At 42.7% G+C, this 27459-nt stretch overlaps 1 protein-coding gene across 2 annotated transcripts; it reads right to left on the minus strand.

The window, feature by feature from the left end:
* Positions 1 to 582: 582 nt before the first annotated feature.
* Positions 583 to 25510, minus strand: grm1b (glutamate receptor, metabotropic 1b). 2 transcript variants are annotated; one of them, XM_085390718.1, is made up of 10 exons: positions 24796 to 25510; positions 22487 to 22736; positions 15712 to 15947; positions 15405 to 15419; positions 14813 to 14824; positions 6550 to 6796; positions 5371 to 5539; positions 4638 to 4764; positions 2220 to 3147; positions 583 to 1749 (listed from the first exon to the last, which is right to left on the minus strand). In XM_085390718.1, the coding sequence occupies exons 1-10, from the start codon at positions 25508 to 25510 to the stop codon at positions 894 to 896; spliced, it is 3555 nt and encodes a 1184-aa protein (XP_085246844.1). In that variant the 3' UTR covers positions 583 to 893. The 2 variants fall into 2 exon arrangements, with proteins under 2 accessions (XP_085246844.1, XP_085246843.1); XM_085390717.1 differs by lacking the exons at positions 14813 to 14824; positions 15405 to 15419.
* Positions 25511 to 27459: the final 1949 nt, after the last annotated feature.

The raw sequence follows: 27459 nt of genomic DNA on the forward strand, positions 1-27459 counted from the left end.
CTTCTTTAATACTAACAATTCATATAGAATACCAAAATAAGATACACAATTCATACATTCACAATACAATAATATAGAGTTCTGAAAGCGGATGTCTATTTATAAAACATACAAGTTTAAAACTGGTTCAAATCGCCTCTCAAGACCATATAAATAAGATAAATGTACAAAAGAAAAACAAACGTGGCACTTGAACTTGTCCTCTGCTACATTCAAGGTACAGTGCAATTGTTTGGCAGTACTGTATCCATCAGAGATTCACAATATAATATCTTTTTTCACAACAAAGTTGGCATTTATTAACATTTTACCCTGCACTTCAAGCTTAAGTAGATAGTTTTATAGTTCTGGGGGTGTAACTCTTCTTAGCTGTGAAGATGGATGCCACTTTTATGTCCGTATACTAGATACGAAGCTACTATGAGCAGCTAGAAACATATACGAGAGTGACATTGACCTAGTTTTCTATTTCTCGCCAAGAAAGTCAATGAGGGAGTTTTAAAAAAAAACAACAACTCTTGCTTTAAACCTCTACATTTGCCCGACAAAGGTCATGACACGCAATGTGTCACACAAAACAAATTTCCTTATTATTAAAGTGAATAATTTTATATTAGCTATGCTCATTAAGTTACCTTTAAAGTCCAAAAACTAATCAGATTGATACCTAATCTACATTTATCAAACAATATTTCATAAATATATATATATACAGTTATTTTTGTCTCTAAAAGCTTATATTAGAAATTTACAGTATGTCTCACCCTTATCATTTAAAAGCTATTAGGAGTGAAAAATGACTTGACAGACCACGGGATCACTTTTTCCTTATGTAAAATCATATACAACACATAAAAACTTATAGTACAAGCGTCAACATTTAGGGCGTGCCCTCACAGAGTTGAGGAGCTTTGCTTGTAGTCTCTGAGGATGACGGAGGCGTATGTGACATTGGGAGGTGTGCACAAAATCGACTCGGACACTGGCGAGTTGGGAAAGGGGCTTACTAGAGCACCGGTGCAATCACGGAAAGGCGAGGGGGGCATCAGAGCCAGAGAGTCCTCTGTTGCTAATTTGACCTCAACAAAGTCCTCCTCGTCATGAATCTGGGAGTTGTTGTACATGTAGCCGTGGAGAAGGCAAAACTGCTCATTCATTTCCTCCTCTTCTTCCTCCTCTAAAGGGAAGACAGGTTCCTCATCAAATGGGTCAAGCTGCATAGGCAGGACAGGCTCCTGCTGGATGAGGTGAGCCTGATGGTACACTGGCATCCCACCACTGACAGCCTCAGGCATGCTTATCATATCACGGATCTCAGGCATGTCACTGTTGAACTTGCTCACCACCCCCTCCTCTTGCAGGCGGTCCATCACGACATGTTTGGGGGGGATAATGCTATTTTGCTGCAAAGGCTCGGGGGAATAGAGCTCCACTTCCTCGTGCACATCTTTTTTCAGCCCACTGGCAGGCATTTGCCCGTGGGCCACCATAGGGGGAGTGTCAGGGGAGTTATAATGGACAGGGTCACTCTCATCCTCCTCAGCCACATTGTACAAAGTCTTAGTGCTGAGGTCTGAGAATTCCAGGCCCGTGTTATGGTAGGTATTAGTTAAGGGTTTGATGACAGCCATCTGATTGGAACCTGCTTCCTGTCTCTTCACATGCACTGACAGTCTGTGCCACATGTGATCCCCTTTTGGAGGATGTCTTGCACCTGGTTCAGACCATGACACAGACTTTCCATTAGAACTATGAACAAAATAAAGACGGCTGTTACTTCATAGGAACCCAGAAAAGTGGAGACAGAAAGAGCATTTCTGCTTCATGTAAAAAACTAATGTCATTATTTTTATTTGATTTGATTTTTTTTAAAGTATTGTCAGTATTACAGGGTATCTACAGGTTTTGAATATAACATCTCAAAAGAAACACCTTAAATGCTATTGAAGCCCTGGAGAAACCCTGCATTCTGTATTAGGGATCTAATTTGCCATCCCTTAGCACACAGAGATGCTTGTTTTAATTTTAATAACAGATCAAGGGCTGAACTGGCTGTGTGAATTGGGTACTGACCTATATCCGTCACAGTTTACAACAGGTGTCCCTAGGAAAGTGAATACAGTAAGACATCACGTTCCCTTTGAGAGGGAATTACAGTAAAACCAGCATCCCTGAGGTGCCTCAGGAGCAGGACTCACAGACTCAATTAATGAACCTACCTGCCATTTCCAGTGTTCTTTTTCCTCTTGAACATGTTCAACAGGCTGTTGCTTCGGCAAGCAATTTTACCGTCGCCGACATGCATGCGCACCGCATCGGAGGTGGTGAATGCGCTGCGCACGTTCCTCTCAGGTTTGGCGATAATGATGTACATCTTTGGAGTGAACATGCACCCCAAAGCTACAGTCACGCTGAGGCTCACAGAAAAGGACGTAGTGATGATTTTGTAGTTGCTGCCAAAGTAGATTGGCACAAACGCCAGCCAGATTATACATGTGGTGTACATGGTGAAGGCAATATATTTGGCCTCATTGAAATTTGCAGGGACGTTGCGGGTCTTAAAGGCGTAATAGGTACAGCTCATGATCAGCAGGCCGTTGTAGCCCAGTGGAGCTACAACACCAAGGTTACTGGTGTTGCAGATCAGGAAGACTTCTCTGATGCTGGGGTAAGATTTGACGGGTTCAGGAGGCTCCATGATGATGAGGGTAATTTCCAGTGTGAGCTGGACACTTATCAGGATGAAGGCGATGACCACCTGAGCCCAAGCGCTCATGAACCTCGGCTTCCTCGTGCAAATCTTCTTCTTGCTGCCCGCCAGGATGCGAGCGATGCGATTGGTTTTGGTTACCAGGGCTGAGTAGCACATGGCAGCTGAGAGTCCGACGAGGAGTCTCTGGAGGTAGCAAGAGGCCACGGTGGGTCGAGCGATGAGAGTGAAAGGGCACAGATAGCCCAGGAAGATCCCTGCAAGGATGATGTAACAGAGCTCCCGGCTGGAGGATTTGACCACTGGTGTGTCGCGGTATAAGACAAAGATGAAGGTAACAAATGATGTTACCAGGATGCCCAGACAGGAGAAGACCACCTGGATAATGGACTCTGGATTTCTCCACTCCAGATAGCGTAGAGTGATCGGCTCACAGCCTGTAAAGGGGAAAAACATGAGTTATAAAAACACAGCCACAGTATACTAAAAGCTGGCCAACTCTATACATTTTTTATCCCTTTAGCACCAGCTCTGGGGATATATTCATGATTATTTAGAGAAACGTAGTTAAATAAAGGGTTGTTTTCAATGAAAAGTCTAATATATTAACGTTGTACTGTATGGACACATTAGAAATTAATAAAATCCATCTTTGCCTGAGAAAATACAGTAAGTCTCAAAGTAGGTTTTTAGTTCAACTATAAATAAGCCTCTTTCTACTCAGCTATGGCAAGGCTGGGTTGCAGCCAGCAGAGGAGGGGTGCTGGTGCAGCAGGACAAAATAACTAACTGCTTTTTCATGGATCCAAATAAGCTCGCCTCTCTGCCTCATGCTGAGAACACACTTTGAATGTCTAATTCATGTTGTGTTATTTATTTATTGTACAATGCCAAGAGGTAGGGTTAGAAAAGTGCACAATAATATTTTTATATCCTTCTTTGTGCTACGCATTATGCTGTTTTCATGTGTATCCAAACATCTGTGGCTGTAAAAATAAAAAATGAAACAGCATGGAGGAAGGATGATCCTATTAAGGAAGTGTCTTTGAAAGCCACAGAAGACCTTTGAAAGTGGGCCAGAAGAGTGGTAAGTGAACTAGGGCTGCTGTCGGATGAAATGGTGAAGATGATGAATGGCTCTCAGGTGTCATGGGAAAGCAATGAAAATAGGACAGAACAGGTTTGTGAAATAGCGCTGCAAAAATCTTAGCGGGACAGGCTGTACAGGGTGCAGGTAAGAGGAGGAGAAGTAAAAGCTTGGAGGAACTTAACTTTAAAAAAAAAAAAAAACTGCCTCAGATAAGCCAGAAGAAACTCTTCTTATCTCTGCAAGCATCAGTCATGCAGCAGAAACATACCCTGTGACCACTGAAGCAACCTAAATTCATCTAAATTTAAATGACAAAACTGCAGAGCAGCAAAATTTGCTGTGTGGATCAGATGAATCACTTTGTCCAGGATCTTTTTTGTATACTGACTGGAGCATTGGTGATTTCAAGAAGCTGGTCGACATTATCTAAAATGCGTTTATTGCATTTATTTACTTTTTAATTGAGAGACCAGAAGATGGTGTTTGTTTGTTTGGGGTTTTTTTTGTTTAAGCTTCAAATTGTGTTTACTAAGATTCCTTTGTGAAATAGGCTATAAAATCACCCCTTTGTTCACTGATTTACTAATATAGTGTGTATAATTTTTGTGAGGACTGTTACACACGTCATAGTATATTAGGACCCTTTGAAACATCCAAGTATAACATGTAAAAAACTGACCTTTAGAGGTGTTGGGAGGTTGATTAAATTTCCTTTTCCCTTTTTCCTATTTAACTAATCTCTAAAAAAAATCCAGTAGGGTCATGTGCCAGGCCCTGCACAGTATTTAAAGCAGCTAAAGATTTACACAAGCGGATAAGTGAAGAGTGCAAGCAAACCTTCCAGTTCTTTGTCAGGCCACCAGCCCAGGTCACAGGCCTTGCACGTGAACTCATCCTGGACGTACTCATTGTCTTTGCAGGCAGTGCAGATCCAGCAGCAGCTCACCTCTCCCTTCCTTATTACCTGGTTCATAAAACATGCAAGGTAATCAAAAGTAAAAAGACTCTTCTAAAATTAACTATATTTATCATGGATGTATTTTGATGTCCAAGGAAGGCCAGATCTACATAAATATTTAAATATTTGTTTTCAACACAGTAAAAACAAAGATAGAAAGGTTCAGCATAGGGAAAAAGACATGAGAAAAAACACCAAACATAAACACAACCTCAGATTAACAACACCACATGATATGTCACACCATGTCATCATTTATTTGATGAAAACTAAGCAAAAATGCAGAAGCACTGTGTAAACCCCATGGTTTAATAGTGTGGAGAGCCGTGTTTATGAAGCAATAACTTGAAGTTATCATTCTTTGCATGGCTTTATAATTCCCTCACATCATTGTGGCAGAAGTTTGACCCACTTTTCTTTACAATGTTACTTCAATTCATTCAGGTACAATGTTGCCAAGCTAACTATTTATGTGCGAGATGAACAATGTGGGGCCTACTGTGTTTTGTAAAAACTTTATACAAATACCTCATACAAGTGTGACGTAGAGACTGAATAACAAAGATGTAACAGGGATGTTTGATCACAAGATGTACAAGATCCGAGCCTAACCTTGATTTCTCCTTTGGAGCAGGGCTCACTGCAGACAGAGCGGACCATCTCACTGCGGTTCATCTGGATCATGTCATCATCGATACTCAGCATGCCCTCGTGCCAGGAGCCGATGTTGATGTAATCATAAACACTCGTCTCCACATGCTGAAAGTTCATGATCTCATACCTGATTGTGGAAAGAAAGAAATGGCTCAGAGGAAGATCTTTCACCATTGCTGATAGATGTTATGTTTACTGGTATTTCTTAGGTGGATCATACTCACTCAGCATAAAAGAAGTCACTGACCCTTTTATTACATATAATTTGGAGAATATTTAACTTTATCTCAACGGCTTAACCATAAACTTTGTGATTTAATGACATGAACGGACTTACATGAGAATACTGTATGTGGCTTACTTACTGGAAGTTCTGTGCTGTTATGATCACGATTGTGCTTTAGATCAGCCAATAATCACCAACCACTTTTCTAGAGATGCCTATTCAACTGCTCACAAAAACATATATCTAATCAGCCGCATCACATGGAAGCAACTCAGTGCATTTAGTCGTGTAGAGAACCTGCTGTTTTTTTTAATAAAGTGATTTAAGTGACTTTGAACCTAGTGTGGCTTGTGGTGCCGGATGAGCTGGTCTGAGTATTTCAGAAACTGCTGATCTACTGGGATTTTCCCACACAACCATGTCTAGGGTTTACAGAGACTGGTCCAAAAAGAGAAATACCCAGTGAGTAAAAAGTCCAACAGTCCTTTGGGATGTGTTGGAATGGGAGATTCACATTGTAGAAGTACAGAAAATCTGCAGCAACTGTGTGATAATATTGTGTCAACATGGACCAAAATCTGGTCCAACCCACTAGCAAGGTGTACCCTGGTTAATGGTGTGTCTTGCTAGTGGGTAAAATATCCAGGAAGCGTAGTGCCTCAATTTACATTTATCAGCAGTTTTTAAAACATTACATTTATCCCGGTTTTAATCACCTTTAATTTTAATTTAGTTGTTCTCTGTTACTGAATAGTGAATATATTGGATTTTTTCCCTTTAAGCACTGGTGGTTCACTGCCCTCCGCTGGGTGAAACCGAAGGTCAGTTAATGCTGTCTTAATTAAACTACTTTTTCTAAAAATGTCTAAAAAAATTCCTTTCACCTAAAACAATAAGAAAAGTGGGTTTACCTTCCAGGAGAATCGCCGTTCTCATCGAACCATATGTCCTCCCCGGACACGCCTGTGAAGGATGTCTTCAGAAGGAATTCCAGTAAGTGGCTTCCATCAACAGGCTTCATGGCATCACAGAGCCCCACGTGGCCGGGACAAAGGTGAGAGTGCATATCGTGCAGCCCGTGGGCCATCGCATTGATGGCATTGATGACGAAGCCCATCTTGCTGTCTTGCACGTAGTTGTCCTCCAGACTTTCATAACCTGCCCACACATGAGAGAACAGTAAGGATTCAGCTTCAAGACAAACATACAGGGAAAGACTTACACGAGGTGCTTTATTGCTGCAAGCAGAAGCATCTTATGTGGTTAAAGTTTACATTTCTACATTTCAGGTATACCTAATATCTTGTCTAGCATGATGTAACATATTACAAAGGAGTGATAGGGTGCTCACAGATTCATTCTTATAACTGCTCTCTAAATTCAGCCAGCAAGCCACATGTATCTTTGCCTCTGTGGGATACTGCTTTAAAAGAACTGGAAGCCTTGGAAGATGGCTTCAAATAATCCTTGTTACCATGGCAAGACTGTTCATTTCTGCAGTCATGAGTCAGGATTCAATTAGAGTTGGCCTAAAACGATAGAAACCACTGAGAATCAGTCTCCTCAAGCAGAAAAACAAACCAACACGTATTTGAATCTTTTCTGTTCTTATTGGGGGTTTTTCTCCAACGAACGGGATGAATGAATGAGACAAAAAATATCTGGAAGCAAACACTGTGTGATGTTCAGACACACCCTATCAGTTCAGTGTAATGCAAGCTAGAAGCAGAGTAGCAGTTTATCAGTTGCATTGTATTAAAGTATAACAAGCTACACCATGCATTCACTGTGTTTTGGTAAAACTGGGAGCCAGGCACAGACCCGTCATAGAGCTAGAGCACTGGCAGGTGAGGTAAAAGAAACACCGATTGTCTTGTTGCATCTGTGAAACCTACGGTCCTGTCACTTGTTATTCCCGTGTGTTTGTATATTTTAAAGCAAGATTGTCCTCCCTGAGACTGGTTCTGTTGAATATTTCTTTCTGTTAAAAGGGAGCTTTTCCTTCCCACTGTTGCCAAGTGTTTGTTCATTGGGGGTTATTTTTGTGATGGCATTTTCTCTTACTGAACTACATTTCCTTCATAGGTGTACACAAAACCAGCGTAACCACACAATGAGGATAAGGGCGATCGTGGCTCAAGAGTTGGGAGTTCGCCTTGTAATCGGAAGGTTGCCGGTTCGAGCCCCGGCTTGGACAGTCTCGGTTGTTGTGTCCTTGGGCAAGACACTTCACCCGTTGCCTACTGGTGGTGGTCAGAGGGCCCGGTGGCGCCAGTGTCCGGCAGCCTCGCCTCTGTCAGTGCGCCCCAGGGTGGCTGTGGCTACAATGTAGCTGCCATCACCAGTGTGTGAATGTGTGCGTGAATGGGTGGATGACTGGATATGTAAAGCGCTTTGGGGTCCTTAGGGACTAGTAAAGCGCTATATAAATACAGGCCATTTACAGACAAAGAACATCTATATTATATCCTGTGATTGCTCCTGAGCATTCATGGAAATGCAGCTGTTAGGAAATGCAGGTAATGTGCCCGTTGAAAACAAAGTCCAAACTTTGTATCCATGTAAGTCTGACACGAGGGTCGGATGATACCAATAGGCTGACACATTGCTGGATAATTTCTACCTGAGAAAAATGCCAGTAAGGAACAAACAAATAAAAAAGCAGAGGCAGAAGTCTCTCACATGTCATTCTTTGAGGCTCAATAGTCAGACTGAATTTCTTATATGCAGAGACAATTAAAATTAGTGCTGCAACTGAGGACTAAGGAAAACAATGCCCTAAATCATCACAAGAAAACAGCAAAAGAAAGCAACATGTTTAGAGTCTGTGCTAATCACAGATAGCATCAATGGTACAAACAGTTCACCAGAACATTTTGATCTGTACAGCCAAGCAAAGGTCTAAAGATTACTTTGTGGAGGTATGTAATAACGACAGGAGAGGTCTCTGTGTCTCACTCCAACTTTATTAACTGACTCTCAGAACTTCACATATATTGAGCGCCAAAATCTCCACCCCAACACTTCCGTTCAACTTGGGTGTGAGTGGAGCCACCTGGTGGTCCGCCACACATACCCCCCCCCGAACACACAGTTAGGTCCCTATTCAGTCCAGGACCCTGGGTCTAAGCAAACGACCCGAACGACTGAACCTGGGAGGGAGAGAACAGGCAGAGGAAGGTCCATCCTGTGAACGAGGCTGGTGAAGGCGAGCAGGAAAGGCAGGAGGAGGCTCAAACGCCGGTGGTCCGGGGGTAGTCCTGGGGGGAAAACCAGAGTCTGTCAACCCCATCGAAGGAGGGCGGCCACGGCGAGGGGCCTGGGCCGGCACTACATTACTGTCCGGAAGAACATGTGCAGGTTTAAGTCTGTCAACACACACAGTCTCCCTTCGACCCCCAAAATCCAAAACAAAATGTTTCCGGCCCGGTTCAATAACCCTGAATGGGCCGTCATACAGCGGCCGCAGCGGTGTCCTGTGGGCATCGTGCCTGACAAAAACAAACTCAGCAGTCTCCAAAGTCTTTGGAACAAAGGTGTCAGGCACGCAATGGTGCACCGGACTAGGAACCCGAAGCGAGTGCAAAAGCGGGTTGAGAGATAGCACTGATGGATCGAAGCAGGGAGGAGGAGTTTCGGGCAAGAATTCTCCAGGCACGCGGAGGGGCTGACCAAACACTAGCTCAGCTGGGGAAGCGCCGAGATCCTCCTTAACCGCAGAGCGCAGCCCAAGCAAAACCCACGGGAGGCGGTCAACCCAATTACCATCCTTTAAGGAGGCGCGAAAAGCAGCCTTAAGCGACCGGTGGAACCGTTCACACATCCCATTAGCTTGCGGGTTGTATGCGGTTGTGCGGTGGACTTTAGCCCCCAGTCCATCAGCCATGGCCGACCAAAGCTCGGATATGAACTGGGGGCCTCTGTCTGACGTAATGTCCGCGGGTGGGCCGAAACGCGAGACCCAGCTTGACAAAAACGCCTTGGCCACCACTGCTGCGGTAGTGGACGCCAGGGGAACCGCCTCCGGCCACCTGGTGGTCCGGTCAACAACAGTCAAAAGGTGCGTAAAACCTTGTGACTGCGGCAGAGGACCCACCAGATCGACATGCACATGATCGAAACGTTTGCCAGGTATGAAGAACGGCTCCAGGGGCGCCTTGGTGTGTTTATGAACCTTCGCACGCTGGCAGGGAATGCACGCCGACGCCCATTCCTTAACAGATTTGCGAAGGCCTGGCCAAACAAATTTAGAGCTGACCAGTTTAACAGAGGCCCGGACCCCTGGATGAGAGAGAGCATGTACCGAGTCAAAAACTTGACGACGCCAGGAAGCGGGAACCACTGGGCGAGGGCGGCCGGTGGAAACGTCACAGACGAGGAGGGGACCACCGTCCTGCACGGGTCTGTCCTCTAGTATGAGGCCCGTCTGGGTGGATTTAAGCGCGAGGATGTCCGGGTCACCGCTCTGATCGGCAGCCATGGCGGAGTAGTCTATGCCGAGAAAGACGGGAGAAACCAGCGCACGGGACAAACAGTCAGCCACATGATTGGATTTACCAGCCACGTGCCGAATGTCCGTGGTAAACTCAGAAATGGCTGCCAACTGGCGCTGCTGGCGTGCACTCCATGGATCAGAAACCTTGGACATGGCAAACGTCAAGGGTTTGTGGTCCACGTATGCGGTAAAGTGACGACCCTCGAGAAAAAACCGGAAATGACGAGTCGCCAGGTGGAGCGCCAGTAGCTCCCTGTCAAAAACGCTGTAATTGCGTTCGCTGTCACGTAGCGTACGGCTGAAAAAGGCGAGCGGTTGCCAGACACCCGAGATTCGCTGTTCCAGCACCGCACCCACCGCTATGTCTGACGCATCGGTGGTCAACGCAATCGGCGCTGAGGGGGAAGGGTGGGCCAGAAGGGCAGCATTAGCTAACGCTGACTTAGCATCAGAAAACGCTTGGATGCTTTCCGGAAACCAGTCAACGGAGTCATTAGCGTTCTTACCTTTTAACGCCCCATAAAGGGGCTTCAGCAGATGTGCCGCTCTGGGGAGAAAACGGTTGTAAAAATTCACCATCCCCGAAAATTCCTGCAGTGCCTTAACATTCGTGGGACGCGGAAATTCCGAAACAGCTCGGACTTTGTCAGGCAACGGAACCGCGCCCTCGGCGGAAATACGGTGCCCAAGAAAATCGAGAACGGGCAACCCAAACTGGCATTTAGACGGATTAATAATCAGTCCATGCTCCGCCAAACGCTGAAAAACCTGCCGCAGATGGAACATGTGCTGCTCCTTCGAGCTGCTGGCCACCAGTATATCATCAAGATATACAAAAACAAAGGGCAGCCCGCGCAAGACCGAGTCCATCAACCGCTGGAAGGTTTGGGCGGCACCTTTCAGGCCAAACGGCATGCGCAGAAACTCGAAAAGGCCGAAAGGTGTAATTACGGCGGTTTTGGGGACATCCTCCGCGCGCACGGGAACCTGGTGATATCCCCGTACCAAATCGATCTTCGAAAAAACCGAGGTCCCCGCAAGATGGGCGGAAAAATCTTGGATGTGGGGAATGGGATAACGATCGTTCTCTGTGACATTATTAAGACGGCGGAAATCCCCACAAGGTCGCCACCGACCATCAGATTTAGGCACCATGTGTAACGGAGAAGCCAGGCACTGTTCGAACGCTGCACGATGCCCAGACGCTCCATGGTGGCAAACTCTTCCCGAGCAACAGCCAGTTTGGCAGGGTCGAGGCGGCGCGCGCGCGCGAACACCGGGGGCCCTACTGTAGTTATGTAATGCTCCACCCCATGCTTCGTCACAGTGCTCGAGCACAAAGAAAATCAGCGCCTATTATAGGCACAGAGCTAGCAGCAACAACAAAGTTCCACTGAAAGTCACGGTCGTGAAAGCAAACAGTCACCAACCTTTCACCGAAGGTTTTGATGGGAGAGCCATTAGCCGCTGTTAGCAATGGCCCGCAGCCCTCAGCTAGCCTGTCCGAGCCAGCCGGGGGAAGAAGGCTCTTCTGTGAGCCGGAGTCTACCAGGAAACGCCTCCCCGAGCGTGAGTCCTCTAAGAAAAGCAGCCTTTCCTTGTTGCCAGCGGTCGCGGCTGCTACAGAGCGCTGACATGCCCGTTTCCCTGGGTCTGGGAACTGCAAGGCGGGAGACAGCGCCGTGCCTTCGCTCCAAAACGCTGGTGATAAAAACAAAGCCCCTTTCCGCGGTGCCGCCGTGCAGCGATTCCGGCCACTGCGGACGAGTCGGAGGGCCCCTGGAGCATCGGTGAGGGGGCGGGGGAAAACGCTGGTGAGTCCTGAACAATCGCCTGAACGCCGAAAGTCCTGGTAGCCAGGAGGATGCGATCCGCCTCTTCCGCAAGGGAGCGGTAATCCTTCGTGGCCAATAGCGGGGGGTTGGCAAGGCCAGCGCGCACTGGAGCCGGCAGCTGTCGGAGAAAGAGGTGGGTGAAGAGAAATCCTCCGTCATCCGCGCCCAGCAAGGACAGCATGCTCTCCATGAGCTCGAGAGCGGTACCGTCGCCCAGGCCCGCGAGGGAAAGGAGTTTCTCGGCCCGCTCAGCATCAGAGAGGGAGTAACGCCGCAGCAGCAGCGCCTTGAGGGCGGCGTACTTGCCTTGGGCTGGGGGGTCCCGGAGGAGAGTCATCACGCGGCGGGTTGACAGCGGGTCAAGTGAGGCCACCACATGGTGGTGTATCGTCGGCTGAAACTCCACGAAGAGCAAACTGAGCTTCTACGTGCACGAACCATGAAGGAGGATCGTGAAGCCAAAAATCCGGCAATTTAAGCGCCACAGCAAACGCAGCCATCGGCGGAGGTGAAAGTCCAGCGGCAGCCGATGCTTCCAGGCCGGAGCTGGCTTCGTCGTCGAGCCTTAGCATGTTCGCTACAGGGGTCACCAATGTGGAGGTATGTAATAACGACAGGAGAGGTCTCTGTGTCTCACTCCAACTTTATTAACTGACTCTCAGAACTTCACATATATTGAGCGCCAAAATCTCCACCCCAACACTTCCGTTCAACTTGGGTGTGAGTGGAGCCACCTGGTGGTCCGCCACAACTTCAAGCATTTACACCGACCATCAATGTCATACTGTCCAGCTGCCCAAAGCATTCCTCGGTCGCCATCTTTTCCAGGACAAAGCCATATATATATATATACATCCACAGGAAGTTGTGGTGTTAACAGGTCTTATCTCCTAACTCTTCAGGCCAGGGCTGGCTCAGCAGCGAGGGCAGTAATGAGCAATGGAGGAATGCAGGGTGACACTAAGGACAGCAAGAGACGCTGAAGCACTACCACCAAAACCTGCTGCACGCAAAACTTTAAAACTACATCCAGAACCTAAGAAAAGTTGCCACTCCTATAATATAACATTTTTCCAAAAGTGCACGAATGACCAATGAGTAATTTAGAAGTCTGAAATCAAGTCTAAAAAGAAATCAAGGTTTGCTTTTGGATATATTAAAATTGAACCTTATTTTAAGCACTGCAGAATTCTTTGTTTTTAAGTGCCATTAATCTTTCATTAGGATTTCAAGCTTGAAAAGCTTTAATCTTCGCATCTATATGTCATAATTGAAGCTGAGATTGTGATAATTAGACAATAGAAATGTACAGTAGAGAAAAAGATGTCTTTATTTATTTTATCTATTAGGAATAATGTATTAACAGATACCTATGCCCTTCTAAAAGCAAGTCTCTCTAATCTGCAGCTATGTAGGAACTTGACACTTTTGGGCTAAACTTGAACGTTTTTCGCCCATTTCCTTGAGTTTAAATTTATACTAATGCAAACATATACTAAAATTGTAAATTGAAAAAGATCCCACTATAATCACACCATGCTGAATATCTGCCACCAGATACCTTTTTATGACACTTTAAGGTGGAAAATTACAGCATGTCTCCTCGGATGGAAACACACTCTATAATATATGTATTATGTGTACAGTTAAAAAAAATGTTAATTGACAATGCAATTCATGTCGTCCACTATTATTAATAGTAGCAGTAGTAGCATTACTGTTACACTGTTGGTTGAAAGTATGTCATTGTTCAATCCCTATGGGTCTTTTACAGATTCAGAAGGAATAGGTTAGGTCAAGTCAGCTAATGTCAGTACTTCTACTAGTTATAGGTTATAAGTCAGGCTCATCAGGCTGTGAGCATCTCTTACTGGCTTGCAGAACATTTAACCTAAAAATCAGGTATGTCAGAGTTTTTGGAAACAACTTATTATTCTTAAGGAGCAGGAATGCAGATGATTGGTGTTTGCCCTGATTTTAGCATTTTATACATTCATTTGTTGCGTGTTTTCTCAGCCATACTGTCAGTCTATGCAGTCCGTGAGACAGAATTTATTCTGTCCTATCCCGCAACATTTATAACAGCGTGGTGGCTTTCGCGAGTGTCATCCATTGCTGACGTGTTTGTTGCCACTTGTGTTAAATCACGTAATGATCGCTAAAAAGGACTGCTGGGAAACTCACTGCCTCTGCAAACAAACACATCAACAGTAAATTTAGTTGGGTAGCAGCTGGGTGAGCGTCCGATGGGATCTGCTGGTGATGACCTAGTTTAACAGCTCCTTCGCTTTGACGCTCGCCGCACTCCTCTGAGCTGTGTGAGCTTCAGTCATGATGCAATGATGTCATGATGCGAGCATGCAAGCAGAGGACCTACTGCTGCACGTCGGGATTAGTCGGCTGCATGACAAGTGAACCTTCTCTGTATATTTCATGGATTAAACTGTGCAGAGATAAGAAGAAAATGGATCCCAGCGTATGCATTACCTGCATGTTAACTGCTATTTCTGTGGCTACATGCAATTAAGCGAGTTCCCATCTCACTCAAATGTTATTGGGCTGTTTTATGCGACTGTCTTAAGGCTAGAAAAGGTGTGAAAGCACAAAGTGTGAGCAAACAAGACCCAATTGTTGAGCTTTCAGTGCACAGGAAGAAAAACATCCCAATAGCTTCATATATTAGAGGTCAACTGAGATTAATTGGAAATGTAATAGAAAGAAAAAAGATTATCAGCAATGCATTTACATTTTCCCAGCGTGTGATAAAACCTTAATATCAGTCAACCTCTATGTATATTTCCAAAGTGAGGAGCATTATGGTTCCATTAAAAAGTATTCACTCACCATCTTGGAGTTCTACACCAAAATAAATAAATAGATACACATATAAATAAAAATAAAATAAAACAAACAACAACAAAAAAACAAATGTTTGCAGGACAGGACAAATCACTATATCTCCACCTATGCCTATGTGAATAACTGCTATTAAATAATGATGCCTCATAAAAATGAATAAAAGCAGAAATATGCGTCATATATCAAAGAAATCCTTGAAAATAATGTGCAAAGGAAAAAAAAGATGCAATGGCAAAAATAAATTCCCAAAAGTATCTTTATAGCCTAAAGTCAAAAAATGTTTTTTTGATTTTTGCTGCATGCAACATTTTATATTTACGTTTATCAACATGTTCAAATAGGCTCATTTTAAAATAACTGATTTTAAATTTGGGGAGCTTGAGAAACATCTTAATCCCCATAAAACATAAAGCTTAAGATTGAAAACGTAAATATATAGAGGCTTTTATTTTAAAAAGAAAAACATATGAGTGGTGTATAAAACAGTTATGTCTTGGAAACATGCTTGTTGAGCATTGTTTCGAGAAATTAACAAATAATGCATTAGCTCTGTTATACGTGAAAGGATTTAGTTTACCTAGATCATCATCCTCTGTAAAGCCAAGTGTCACAGAAATGAACAATATAAAAAAAATATGTGTTACTGGATTGACTTAGAGAGAATTTTACCCTCTGGCAGTCTAATTCATATTTAAATAGCGTGTTCCAGTTTGTGGGGCCCTTTTGGCATCATCCTTTGGGCATTGAACGCATCAGAACAGTTGAAAAAGACAAGCAGATGTGCACGCTGGCGTAAAAACGGAAACCAGGAATAAAAAAAACCTAAACAAAGCAAAAAAAACAGCAGGAAAACATCATAATTGCTTGACGAGTTGTTTAGCTACCTGAGCAGTTCCGTGCATAATTCAAGTTCTCTTGCGGGTGTCCGGGAAGGCGGCACTGAAACCGGTACTGCCAGAACTCTGGAAACCATGGGTTGCGGGTGTTGGTGCTGAGCTTGAGCCTCAGGAAGTAGTCGTCGAATGAGGAGACCTCTTCAGAGTGCAGCTTCACGGTGATGCCTCCCACAGCCTCCTGTTCGTACCCCTCCACCACCTCGACTCGGTCTGCCCATCCATCACTGCGGAGAGAAGGAGGACATTGTAATCATTTCTACTTAAACTAGACACCCACTTGCTGCATTGTATGTCTAAAAATTATGTCAGAGCTTAAAGCATTGCAAAATCTTTCCTACTGACCTTTCAAAACTCATAATATTATAAATAAATAATAAATTATATCTCTTTTGTGGGAAAGAGAAGAGAAAGAGAAGGATCTAATCAGAGACAGTTAAATTGATGTATTTGCTAAAGCTCTGTTATCAAAGGAATATCTTTTGCAATCAACAAAATATCAATACACAACCCAAAACCTCTCAAGCATTCAAACCTAACCCTAAAGGTTATCTCCAGCTACTGCATTTTTATAATTTAATAACAAGTCACACAATATTAGTCAGCATCTGGCAAGACAAAAATAACAAACTGTTTTATGCTGCCGAGCTCCAAAAGTCAGCGCACACTAAATCCTGAAGAAAAACAACATCTCCCTTTTGTTTTCCTGACTTTGTTTCCCTTTCAGCCTCCCCGCTGAGGGGCGTGGAGTGCTCGCTGTACTTGCTGAAAGAAGAAGAAGAAAAAAAAAAGCCTCAGTCCACAGACACAATCACAAGTCTGGTGAGAATTCGCAGATTAGTACTGCGGCTCTGCAATCTGCCCCGGAGAGAAACAAACTCCCACCCAACACGCAGACTCTAGAACCCTAAGTGTCAAAGCTGGTCATAACTTGTATTTATAGCTTTATACTCAACACTTTGAAAGTCAGTTCAGCATCTGATCCTGTTACAAAAGGTCATGCAGACAAAAGAGACTTTTGGATGCTTCAGATTTAAATTAGAATAAAAATGAAAACCCCATTTCTCATTCATTTCAGTTTCAAATGTGTTTTATAGCAGCATTATGCAGTGTAGGATCAAGTCCTTGATATAGTCATGTGGCATTGTACGTCTCAGCGGGTGAAATGAAAGCTGAGAAAAGGGAATATGAGAGACTTTAAACTGAATATTCCAGTGATGATTTGACAGAAAAACAGCTTCTTAAAATGCAGCGACACACTGAATGGAAAACAAAACATTACAGATCAGTGACAACCTGAAGAAAAACTTCAACCCTTCAGTCCTTTTAGCCACAAAGAAAGGGAATCTGGTGGCACATTAGCTGCACAGAGCATTTTGCTGTCATGGTTTGGGTCCACTTGCTTGTAAATCAATCCAGCTATTTTAAGAGATTACCTGTATCCTATGATGAAACATGTTTATCCTGATGATGAAAGCAACCTCATGTGATGATGGCACTGAAGATGGTCCACCTAAAAGACCACAGGTGAATACATCTCTTGACGCTCTGCGGTTGAATACAGACCAAGCCGGGGAGTGGGCGATATATTCATCTACATGCTGCAGACAGCTTCCTCCCATACACAGAGAAACAGCTGCAAGGTCAAGATCACCTTCTCTGATTTCTCAAGTGCATTTAACCCAATTCTTCTTCTACTGAGACGATGATTTGTGAAGTAGTCTTGGAGGAATCATCTGCTTCTAAATGTGAATAAGATCAGAGAGGTGGTGATCAAAAAACGATGACCCGTGTCTAACTTGTGACAGGATTTTGATGTGGTGGAGAAGAACAAGTAACCGGGTGTCCACATCTACAGCGGGCTGAATTGGAAGACGAATACAGGCTGTGAACAAAGAGGTGATGAACAGGCTCTATTTCCTGAGGAAGCTGAGACATGTGCAGCGAAATGCTGGAGATCTGTGACGAAGGCAGTTTGCTTTGCTGTGGTCTGCTGGGGGAGCAGCATCGGAGCTGGGTCTGGGATTGGCTGCAAACTGGACACTTTTGAAGCTGTGCTGGGGAGAAAGTCACTAACAAACAGTTGCTCATCATGGAGAATCATTTCCAGCCTCTGGATTCATTACTGGACAGGCAGAGAAGCACCTTCTCTAACAGACTGATTCAGCTCTGCTGCACAAGGACAGATACAGGAGCTCTTTCTCACAATACAACAAATATAACTGGAAATATGGAACAAGTGACATATTTATTGTTCTCATTCATTTAGCTATTGGCTCAAAGCTTGGGTCACTGGATAGTTTGATAATAATAATGTGCTATCAACACATTTAAATCCAGCTGAGCACCTGTGGGAGATTTTGGACTATCATGAAAACAGTAAATGAGGAAAGACAGAACTCCAGCAGGCTTACAGATTTTGAGATTCACTGCTAAAGTGTGCCAAAGCTGTTCCAGTTTTGTCCAACACCTTATTAAGAAATGTATTTTGGTGTCTTATCATTATCATTATTATTATTATTATTATTATTAGTAGTAGTAGTATTACCTGCCTTTACATATGTTTGGTACTAACTCAAAGTTGCAAATTTCCAATATTCTTGCAAGTTATAAAAACAAAATAAAAAGATAAATATCTGCAACACTTTTCTGTTGTTGATGAGAATCGTAGCCTCTGTTTCCTGCTCTTAGCCCAGCTTGCGTGGTTTTCTGCTGCTGTAATCCATCTCCTTCAAGGAGATACATATTCTGCATTCAGAGATGCTCTTCTGAAGACTTCATCTGACACCACAAACCAATCACTAAATCCCGTTTCCCCCATTCTGATGTTTAATTTGAACTTCAGCAGGTCGTCAGCTCATCAGCTTTGGAGAGTAACACCATGTGGAGGTGTGGTCCCTGGCTCAGCTGCAGGGGAGGAGTGGAGCAGTGAGTTCAAGGGGGAAGTGCTGGGAGGCAGGTGAGGTGACAGGTAATGGCGTTTGACTGATGACAGGCTCTGTTTCTTTTATAGTGAAGGAAGAGATGAGCGGGAGAGACTGAGATCTGGACTGAGACTGTTTTCTTGTTGTGCAACTGTTAATAAAAGTGAAAATAGTGAGCACAACCATTGCGTGTGTTGTGTGCCTGTACACACGGCCTTAAAAGATGAAACAATAAGAAGAGGGCTTTAACATTTAAACAAACATTTAAATCTGGTCCAAAACAATTAAATACCCTTCAAAACAGAATATTTAAAAATATTGTATATATTACACAAACCCATCCACAGGACAAAAATAGCACTTTCCAGACTTCTACAACCCACATTTTGTTTAAGAAGCGAAAGCCAGCAGCATCTTTGGCTTGGCTGGTGCTTCAAAAATAAATTGACAATGGTTGTCCAGCGTGACAGTATCAACAGTACCTGGCCATCTGCTTCTCAGCATCACACTACCCCCAGTCCAACACTCTGGGTGCCAAAAACCTACAGCTCTGACGTCAACACACGCACATACTGTACAGACTTCTAACACAAGTCTGAGCTCACACGTCTGTGAATCATTTAATTTGGGGCACAGTGGTGTTATTAGAAAAACTATGAATGTAGAGCCAAACAGTTTTTTTAATGAAATCATTTATTTGATCACTAGTCAAACATTGCAATCAAAGTCATAAAACTGATATTTTCTATGAATTCCAACACAATGGGGGCTTCACTGGAGAGTTGATCAAACGAGTTGTTTGTTGTTTGTGATGTGTGGGTTCTGCAGTGTGAGAACAGCCATCTCTTTCATCCTCCACACAGCAGAAGATGGATGGCTGATGACCAGCACCTCAGGCATTTCGATTTGCCCACTGCACAGGCCTGCGTGTGTTCACTTACTGCATTGCTCTAAAAAACATTTTCCTTTTTCAGTAGTCTCCTTGACCCAGAAAACACACACGTGTGCACAGACACGCACACTGCTCTACCAAACTCACGCCCTCCTTATCTTCAGTGTAGACTTTCACAGCAGTGCAAATTTAAGTAGAAGGGGTGAGAGCGAGTTTAGGCTTTAATGTGTCCTATTTTTTTTAACTTTATGCACCTATTCCATCATTTGGGTCGCAAGTAAATCGGGCTGACTCCTTTGAATCTAAACATTAATAAACCACTCTTGGCAAATCAGCCGTAGCTGGCTTTTAGCGTTGGTTCTACAACAACTGCTAACTGGACTTAAGGTGAACTGAGGCTCCACAAAAAGGGAATGCCTGGTATATGTGCTGATATAAGCTTTGATGTTCACTACTCCACTTTCCCCAGCTTATGCTGGAGGTGCTGTCCCATATTAGCCCATCCCTCCTGTGATCTGACAGGGAGCGTGAATGCATTATTCATTACCGAGCCAGACTCAAAGCATCTTCTTGCTTTCAGGGGAACTCTGCTACCGTTAGGAAAGGAAGAATATTTTGCTTCATATGAGCTTTTTGTATATAATCCATTCTGAGTACAACTGAGTGTCACAACATGGAATTCAGCATTCATATTTCAGTCAGCAGAGTGTCATTTTTCTATGTTTAGCATTTAGTAGAAGACGAAGGGCTCCTGAAAGGATCTTCTAGTAAGATGCCTAACATCTTTTCTCTAAAAGGTAAAACATTAACACTAAATTTAATCTTTAAACGTGTTGTGGAAGAATAGTTGTTAAATATTTGGAAACTGCTAATCCTTATCTTGACTGACAGCGTGTGAATGCTGCAGAAGAGCTACTAATTGATCCCAAGTGCCAAAAATAAGCAGAGCTGGAGCAAGATGGCATTTACAGCAGTACAAATTTCCCCATTTGTACACACTGCACAGGTGTTATTTTTAGATGGAAATCGCCCGTTTAAATTGCATTAGGGTTTGGAGTTGTGCATAATTTATGACATAACCACTATGAGTGAAAGATGGGTGCCATTTGTTGTACCATATTTCATTCATATAAATTTTATAGTGAGTTATGGGCACTCCTTGATAACCAAGGTAACTAGGCAGCACTGATGGTATCTGATAGCTCCCTAGACCTGTCCTCCAAATATGGTCATGGGTCACGTCGGCTTCAAAAGCAAGTCCACAAACTGATGGCTAAAACATACTGGCATCTTTTGTAAAGGTCCATGTGTGCAGATATACCTTGGTTTGATAATATTTGGTCAATAATTTTGCACAAGCACCTCAGGTTATTGAAAAATGTCAAGTTTTGAGATATAAAACACAGCTAGTTTCAATATGCCTGTTGGGAGGATAAATTAAAAACCCATTTCTAGAAATGTTGGGACGCTGTGCAAAATGTAATTAACAGAATGCAATGATCTACAGAGCTCATAAATCCATATTTTGCTCACGTCGAACATGGAACATTAAACATTTAAACTGAGGCATTGTCAAATGTTGGGATGGGGGCAACAAAACACTGAAAAAGTAAGAGGGAATTAAAAAAACAGCTGAAGGCAACTAATCGGGTTAATTGGCATCAGATCAGTAATAAAATAAGGTATTTAAAAAAGAGCATCTCAGAGAGGTGGCATTTCCTAATATCAAAGATTAGCAGAGAACCACCTGTGTGCAACAAAACTGGGTCTACAAATTGGAGAACAGTTTAAGAGTAATGTTCCTCAACATAGAATTATGAAGACTTTGAATATTTCCACATTTACAGTACATAATATCATCAAATGATTCAGAGGATCTGGAGAAATTGCTGTGTTCTTCTTCTGGACTAAAGAGGAATGAGACCATCTGGATTATAATCAGTGCTCAGTTTGGGGCCTGTGTCTCTGATGGTATGTGGGAGCATCAGAATCAGAATGCTTTATTAATCCTTGAGGAAATTATGTGATTACGAAACTAAATTAAATAACACAATATATTTGTGTGTGTGCATGAGCAATTAATGATTTGACAAAAGCCTTATAACTTTGAAACTATGATTCGTAAAAGTGTCCCATATATAAAGATTTCAAATAATATGTCAAATTTGACCTTTGACCACCTCCTTTACGGTCAGTAGATGTATCTGAAGGTCAAGGCATTACTATAATAGTTATATAGAGCTATTTATAACTGTTTCTTACTGCCATTGTTTATATTGGCAACATATCAACAGTGATGTATAGGGAGTCGATACATCACGCTATTTTGTATATTACAGTAGCAGGTTATAACCAATTAAATAACAATTTGAATACATGTACAATGTTTCTGAATAAGTAAACTGCAGCACAAATGTCTTAAAGTATATTTAAAAACAAACAAACAAGGAAAACAAAATAAATATATACAAAATATAGTAGTAGTCCCTTAAATGTAAATATTGCCCAGAGCATGAGCTGCCTTGGGGGAGGTTTGCTTTCTCTGAGTGCATCTTGTCTGAGATATGTTGCAGCCATCAAATTCAAAGTGACATAATTTTTTTCTTTAAATGCCACATTTTTGTCATTTTAAACAGTTAATATTTTCTACACTCAATTCTGGATTAAATATGAGTTAAAGAGATTTCCTAATCATCCAGCATCCTAACATTTTTGGGATTGAAATCAGCATTATTAACACAAAGGCCATTACTCTATCTGACATACAAATATGCTTCTTATTTATTTAAACTGATATACTGACTGATTTTTGTGGATATATAAAAATACAGCTACTTTTGAAAAGCATCAGCAAGAAAGATTTTCTTCTCGTCATTGTTGTTCTTTTATTCCAAAGAGCACCGCGACTGACAAACCTAAAAGCCCTGTGGGAAAACATTCTCCAACAAACCTGCCAATTAGGAGGAACTCTCCGGCTACTCCGAGCCGTCTCATAGCCATGAGAAGCCCTCGGACTGTCATGCCTTCACAGAAGCAGACAACAACTCTGGCTTTAGGCAGACGCTCCCGCAGCTTTCTCAGCAGCCTGTCGAAGTGCTTCTCCCCAGCATTGCTGTAAATCTTGTCAGAATGGGCGATGCAAAGGCCTTCCTGCGAGGCAAGCTCTTTGAATACTTCCATCCCACTCTCCCCATAGTTACCTGAGAAAGATAAAAGGAGCTGTCAGTTTGGCTCATTCACAAGAAAATGTAAAGGGTTCTCATTCATAAGTTCATTCTGTCATGTTTTATTCTATAAGATGTTCTTTAAAGGAAATAATCCAGAGGGAAAATTATCGAAAAACTCTTCTTTTAAGTTCACTGTGTCCCCAGACCTCTTGCTGTGGAATCAAGAGCAGTGCAACTAGAGCAAATGGGCCAACCGTGACCTCAAGAGTAGCATCAGAGGATGAGCACTCACATAAGTCTTGTCATTTTTAGGTTGTCCGTCCAGATGTTCGCAGTCATTCAGCTGCAGCATCACTCATAAATCCAATAAACAGGCTGTAATCTAGCTTCCTCTGTAACATTTAACACCTACTGCTCATATTTAATTCATTACAGAATGACAAACAGGTATTCATTTCTGTAAACAAGGAAGGCTTGCCAGGTTTTTGTTTGGATTTAGCAGATGGTTTTAAACTTGTTTTCATATTCCATCAGTTAAAACTGATTTGCAACAGCTTCCGTAACCGTGTCTCGGGTATAAAAACTGTGGGAGGAAACGTAATTAGAATCTGATTATAAAAACATGCCTGGAAAAAATGAGTTTGGGATGACTGTTGTGTTTTGAGCAAGTGTTGTACAAAAATGATAGTTTATGCCTCAAATGATCTTTAAGGCATGAAAACAAATGGTATAATTACCATAAAGAGACCTCACTTCTCCTCTGAAATTGCCCACCACTTGAACGAATATGGATTAGTCACACAAAACAGGCTTTAATCATGTCTGCAGCCACCTGCTGTTGGAACAGCAGTACATAAGCCATACTTAAACTGAGCACAGCCACTTCATTAGTTACACCTTGGTAGTATTCCATTGAACCCCCTTTTTCCTTTCAGAACTGCTTTTAGTTTTCTTGAGAGTGTCATGAAATAGCTGCAGATTTGTGGACCACACATCTGCGATGTGAGCCGTTCCACCACATCCCAAAGACACACTACTGGTTTGAGATCTGGTGACTATGGAGGCCATCTGAGTACAGTAAAATCACTGTGATGTTCAAGAAACCACTGATGAACTGAGCTTTGTGGCATCGCCCTGCTGCAGGACCATGTCATGGTGTTTAAATGATGCACAGTGGGTGCTAAGGGGGGAAACGTCTCCATACCATAGCATACCATACCATACCACCAGCCTGGACTGTTAATACAAGGCAGGATGGATCCATGATTTTGTGGTGTTTAGCCAAATTCTGAGCCTACCATCTGAACGTAGTAGCACATGTCAATACTTATCAGAACAGGCAACATTTTTCCAATCTTCTATAACCCAATTTTGGAAAGTCTAGGGGAACTACAGCCATCCCTGTTCAAAGGCAACACAAATAGCACCCAGTGTGACCTTCCGCTGCAGCCCATCTGCTTTAAGGTTTAGGGATGCTCTTCTGCATACCTTGGTTGTAATGAGTGGTTATTTCACCTTTAAATCAGCTTTCTTACCCATTCTGATGGTTCTTTTGAGCTCTAGCATGTCATCATGATCATCTCTGAATTGACATTTGTGTTAAGGAGTAGTTGAATAGGTGTGCCTAATGAAATGAGTTTCTTATAAAATACATTAGGTCAACAGAAACAACAGACACTATTAATATAGAACCGCATTTTTGCAAATGAAGGTCAGTTTACCTGTCAAATTGAATCGTACTCAGCTAGTCAGTAAAAACATTTTTGGAGAGTTTTCAAGCTTGCAAAACCTGCCAAAATGATGTCAAATGATTTAATCTAGAACTTCTGTAGGTCTAGATGAATCTAGATTTCATGAAACTGCACTCGAAACAGTGTATTAGAAGGTCTGTATCACACACTGGAGATGTAGGGTTTCAACAGTGTGTATTTTCAAACACAGGAAGCCATGAAGGGGCTTTTTTAAAAAGCTAATGAGTGGCATTATAGGTAATGTAGGAGTCTAATAAGCTAGGTTCTTATTAGACTACTGTACTGTTTGAGTTTAGAGTGCTGTGTTGTGAGCCCCCAGCTGATAAAGAAAAGTGTCTTACCCTCTGTGTGAACGGCTGACACATAGGTCCAGTTGTATCGTTTGACAATGTCCACCAGAGCTCTGGCTTGAAGAGTATCTGAGGGTACAACCCTGAGGAAGTACTTGAACAGTGTCTTGTCACTGAGGTCAATACTAGTTGCAGAATAAGCGATCTGCGGGATGTTGAATAGCTGCAGAAGGTTTTGCACCTGAATGGCAACAGAACTGGAGCCCGGCCCAATGACTCCAACGATGGGCTTCTTGGTCGGTGGTGGCTGACTGGAAGGCGCCCCTTCAATGCACCACCTGGAGCCGTCGCTCTCATCCCGGATGGAGATGAGAGAGTCTCGTATGAATTCGATGCTCTGCTCCAGAGCCACCGAGGAATGCCAGCAGGAGTCTCTGATCTCACATCCAAGGGTAATGTTGGGTAACAGATTTGGGTCCGAGTTAATCCGATCCAAAGTGTGGAACATGGCCTCCACCCTTTGGATGCCGTACTGCTCGCGGACCTCTCCACATTTCCTCTCCGCCACCTTCTCAGCTGATGGTTGGTGGTGGACAGAGAAAAGGGCTCCAATTATAATATCCCCGTCCATCCTCGCCACCAGGCGAGAGGCAGAACTTGGCACCACCGACCTCTCATACTTTCCTCTGGACAAACCGAATGCCTCGAACAGTAAAAAAGGTAAATATAAAATGCTTACGACAGTCAGGTAAATCATATTCGACATCGTGCCAGAGGTGCTGAATGTAGAATCATGTCCACTTGGCCATAATACAGGGCCATCAATCCTCTACGAGCAAATTAAACTCATCTGCTTCTTCTTCAGTGTTTCCACCCTGCAAATGAGACATGGAGCGTTAATTCTTGCTTTATAATACATTTATTACATTGACAAATCTAAATAATTCAACACATGTATTTCAGAAATCTGTAGGAGAAAAAATACTTGCAGATCAATCATCTTTCATCCAATCACACCATAGCTAAAAATGTAAAAATATACAGGAGATCCAACCAGGCAAATACTTTTTGGGAGGGAATAAGTACATATCTAAAGATACAGAGCTATTTGAAAACTGAGAATGCTCAAATTCTAGCACCACGGACAGCTGCTACTGTCCTAGTTGAGGATCTCAACTGATTCTACATTTATACCTTTGACTGACCTGTTTACGAAGTTACAATCCTGTAATTCAGCTAGAGACCTCTTCAGTCATTGATAAAGACCCCTGTGCGATCATTTGGATGATGAAATATCCTTTTCACACTTACTGCTCTCTTACTTCATATTAAAAGTGTCAAGTTAGTGTCAGTTTCAGGACAAAATGCTTGCTTAATGCTCTCAACAGCTTTAAAATCCATCATGATTATCAAAAAATGAAATAATGAGTGCTATATTTTGAACTTATTAACATTTAAAGCCCATTCGTTCTACATTTTCTTCTGAATAGTTGGTTGGATTTTCTGACATTTAGTGGGTTTAGATGCAAAAAAAGAAGTGAATGAACATTTAAAACTATCACAATGTGCATGCTATTGTGTGTGCACTCCATTACTGCTTTTTACAGTAACAAGTAAGGGCAGTTTTATGTTTAAGTCAGTCATTACTCATGCCACAGACAACAAGCTAGTTACAAAAGGAGTTTTAATATGTTTAACAACTGTATGATCTAAATTACAAGAAAATATCAGTTCACTCTGTAAACAAGTCACCGTGTTGTGTTTCACTATACCAACTGAAAACATGGAACTGCTGATGAAAGAGTCATGTCTGCACCTTGCACAAAATACGGTATATTATTTTTCTTTAAGTCATGTGAGTAGAGGGCCAGTGAAGGGGGGTGTTCAGTCAATTCAGGGAATCAACTTCATGCAAAGACTTCAAGTATTAAAAATGAATTAATATCTATTAATATCCATCATGAATAAAGCTATGCAACAGTAATGAAAAAATTTAAAGTATTCTGATTTTATATTTTTTTGGGTAACTGAATTGAGCGAAGATCAATGTGGACATGGTAATTATTTAAAAAAAAATCTTTGATACATGTGGCTGTTTTCTACAGTTGAGCGAAGTTAAGTGAGTAAAAGAAGCCTTTGGAAATAAGTATTGGACTATTTTGACAAAAAATAAATCAAAATCAAAATCAAAAATCACTATGGCTTGAGCCAGAAATGAGCCATCTCAAACAGCACACATAATGACTCTGCCTAAATACTCTTTATTATCGTTTAGCAGCTGTCTCCAGGTCCTCAGCTGCAGCTATAAAACGGTGTCATTCACAGGTCATAACATGCAACATCATCAGCTGCATGCACATGCATGTTTAACAGTCTTAAAGACGTGATTTCACCTACCTGAACCAGGTAAGGACATAACCGGGACATAGTGGGTCCGTGTCTCCTCTGAAGCCGCCGGTCTGGACTCTTCTGCCTCCGAAACACAGTGGGACTCTTCCTCCCTCCCTTTCTCCCTCTCTCTCTCTGCACTGGTGATAAGATGCTCCCTTCTTCTCCTCTTGCTCACTGCATTTTTAAATCGGGTCAAACTCACTGCAGTGTCCCTGATTTAAAACCAGAGTTCATGCACATCACGAGGGTCAGTGATGCGTCGATTGATAACATTTTGGAAGAGATCGGGGTGAGAGTGAGGCTCCTGAGAAGCATATTTTAAAA

This window comes from Rhamphochromis longiceps, linkage group LG19 (assembly GCF_057381845.1).
Source record: "Rhamphochromis longiceps isolate RC_006_pf linkage group LG19, R_longiceps_female_GT1.1, whole genome shotgun sequence".
NCBI lineage: Eukaryota > Metazoa > Chordata > Actinopteri > Cichliformes > Cichlidae > Rhamphochromis > Rhamphochromis longiceps.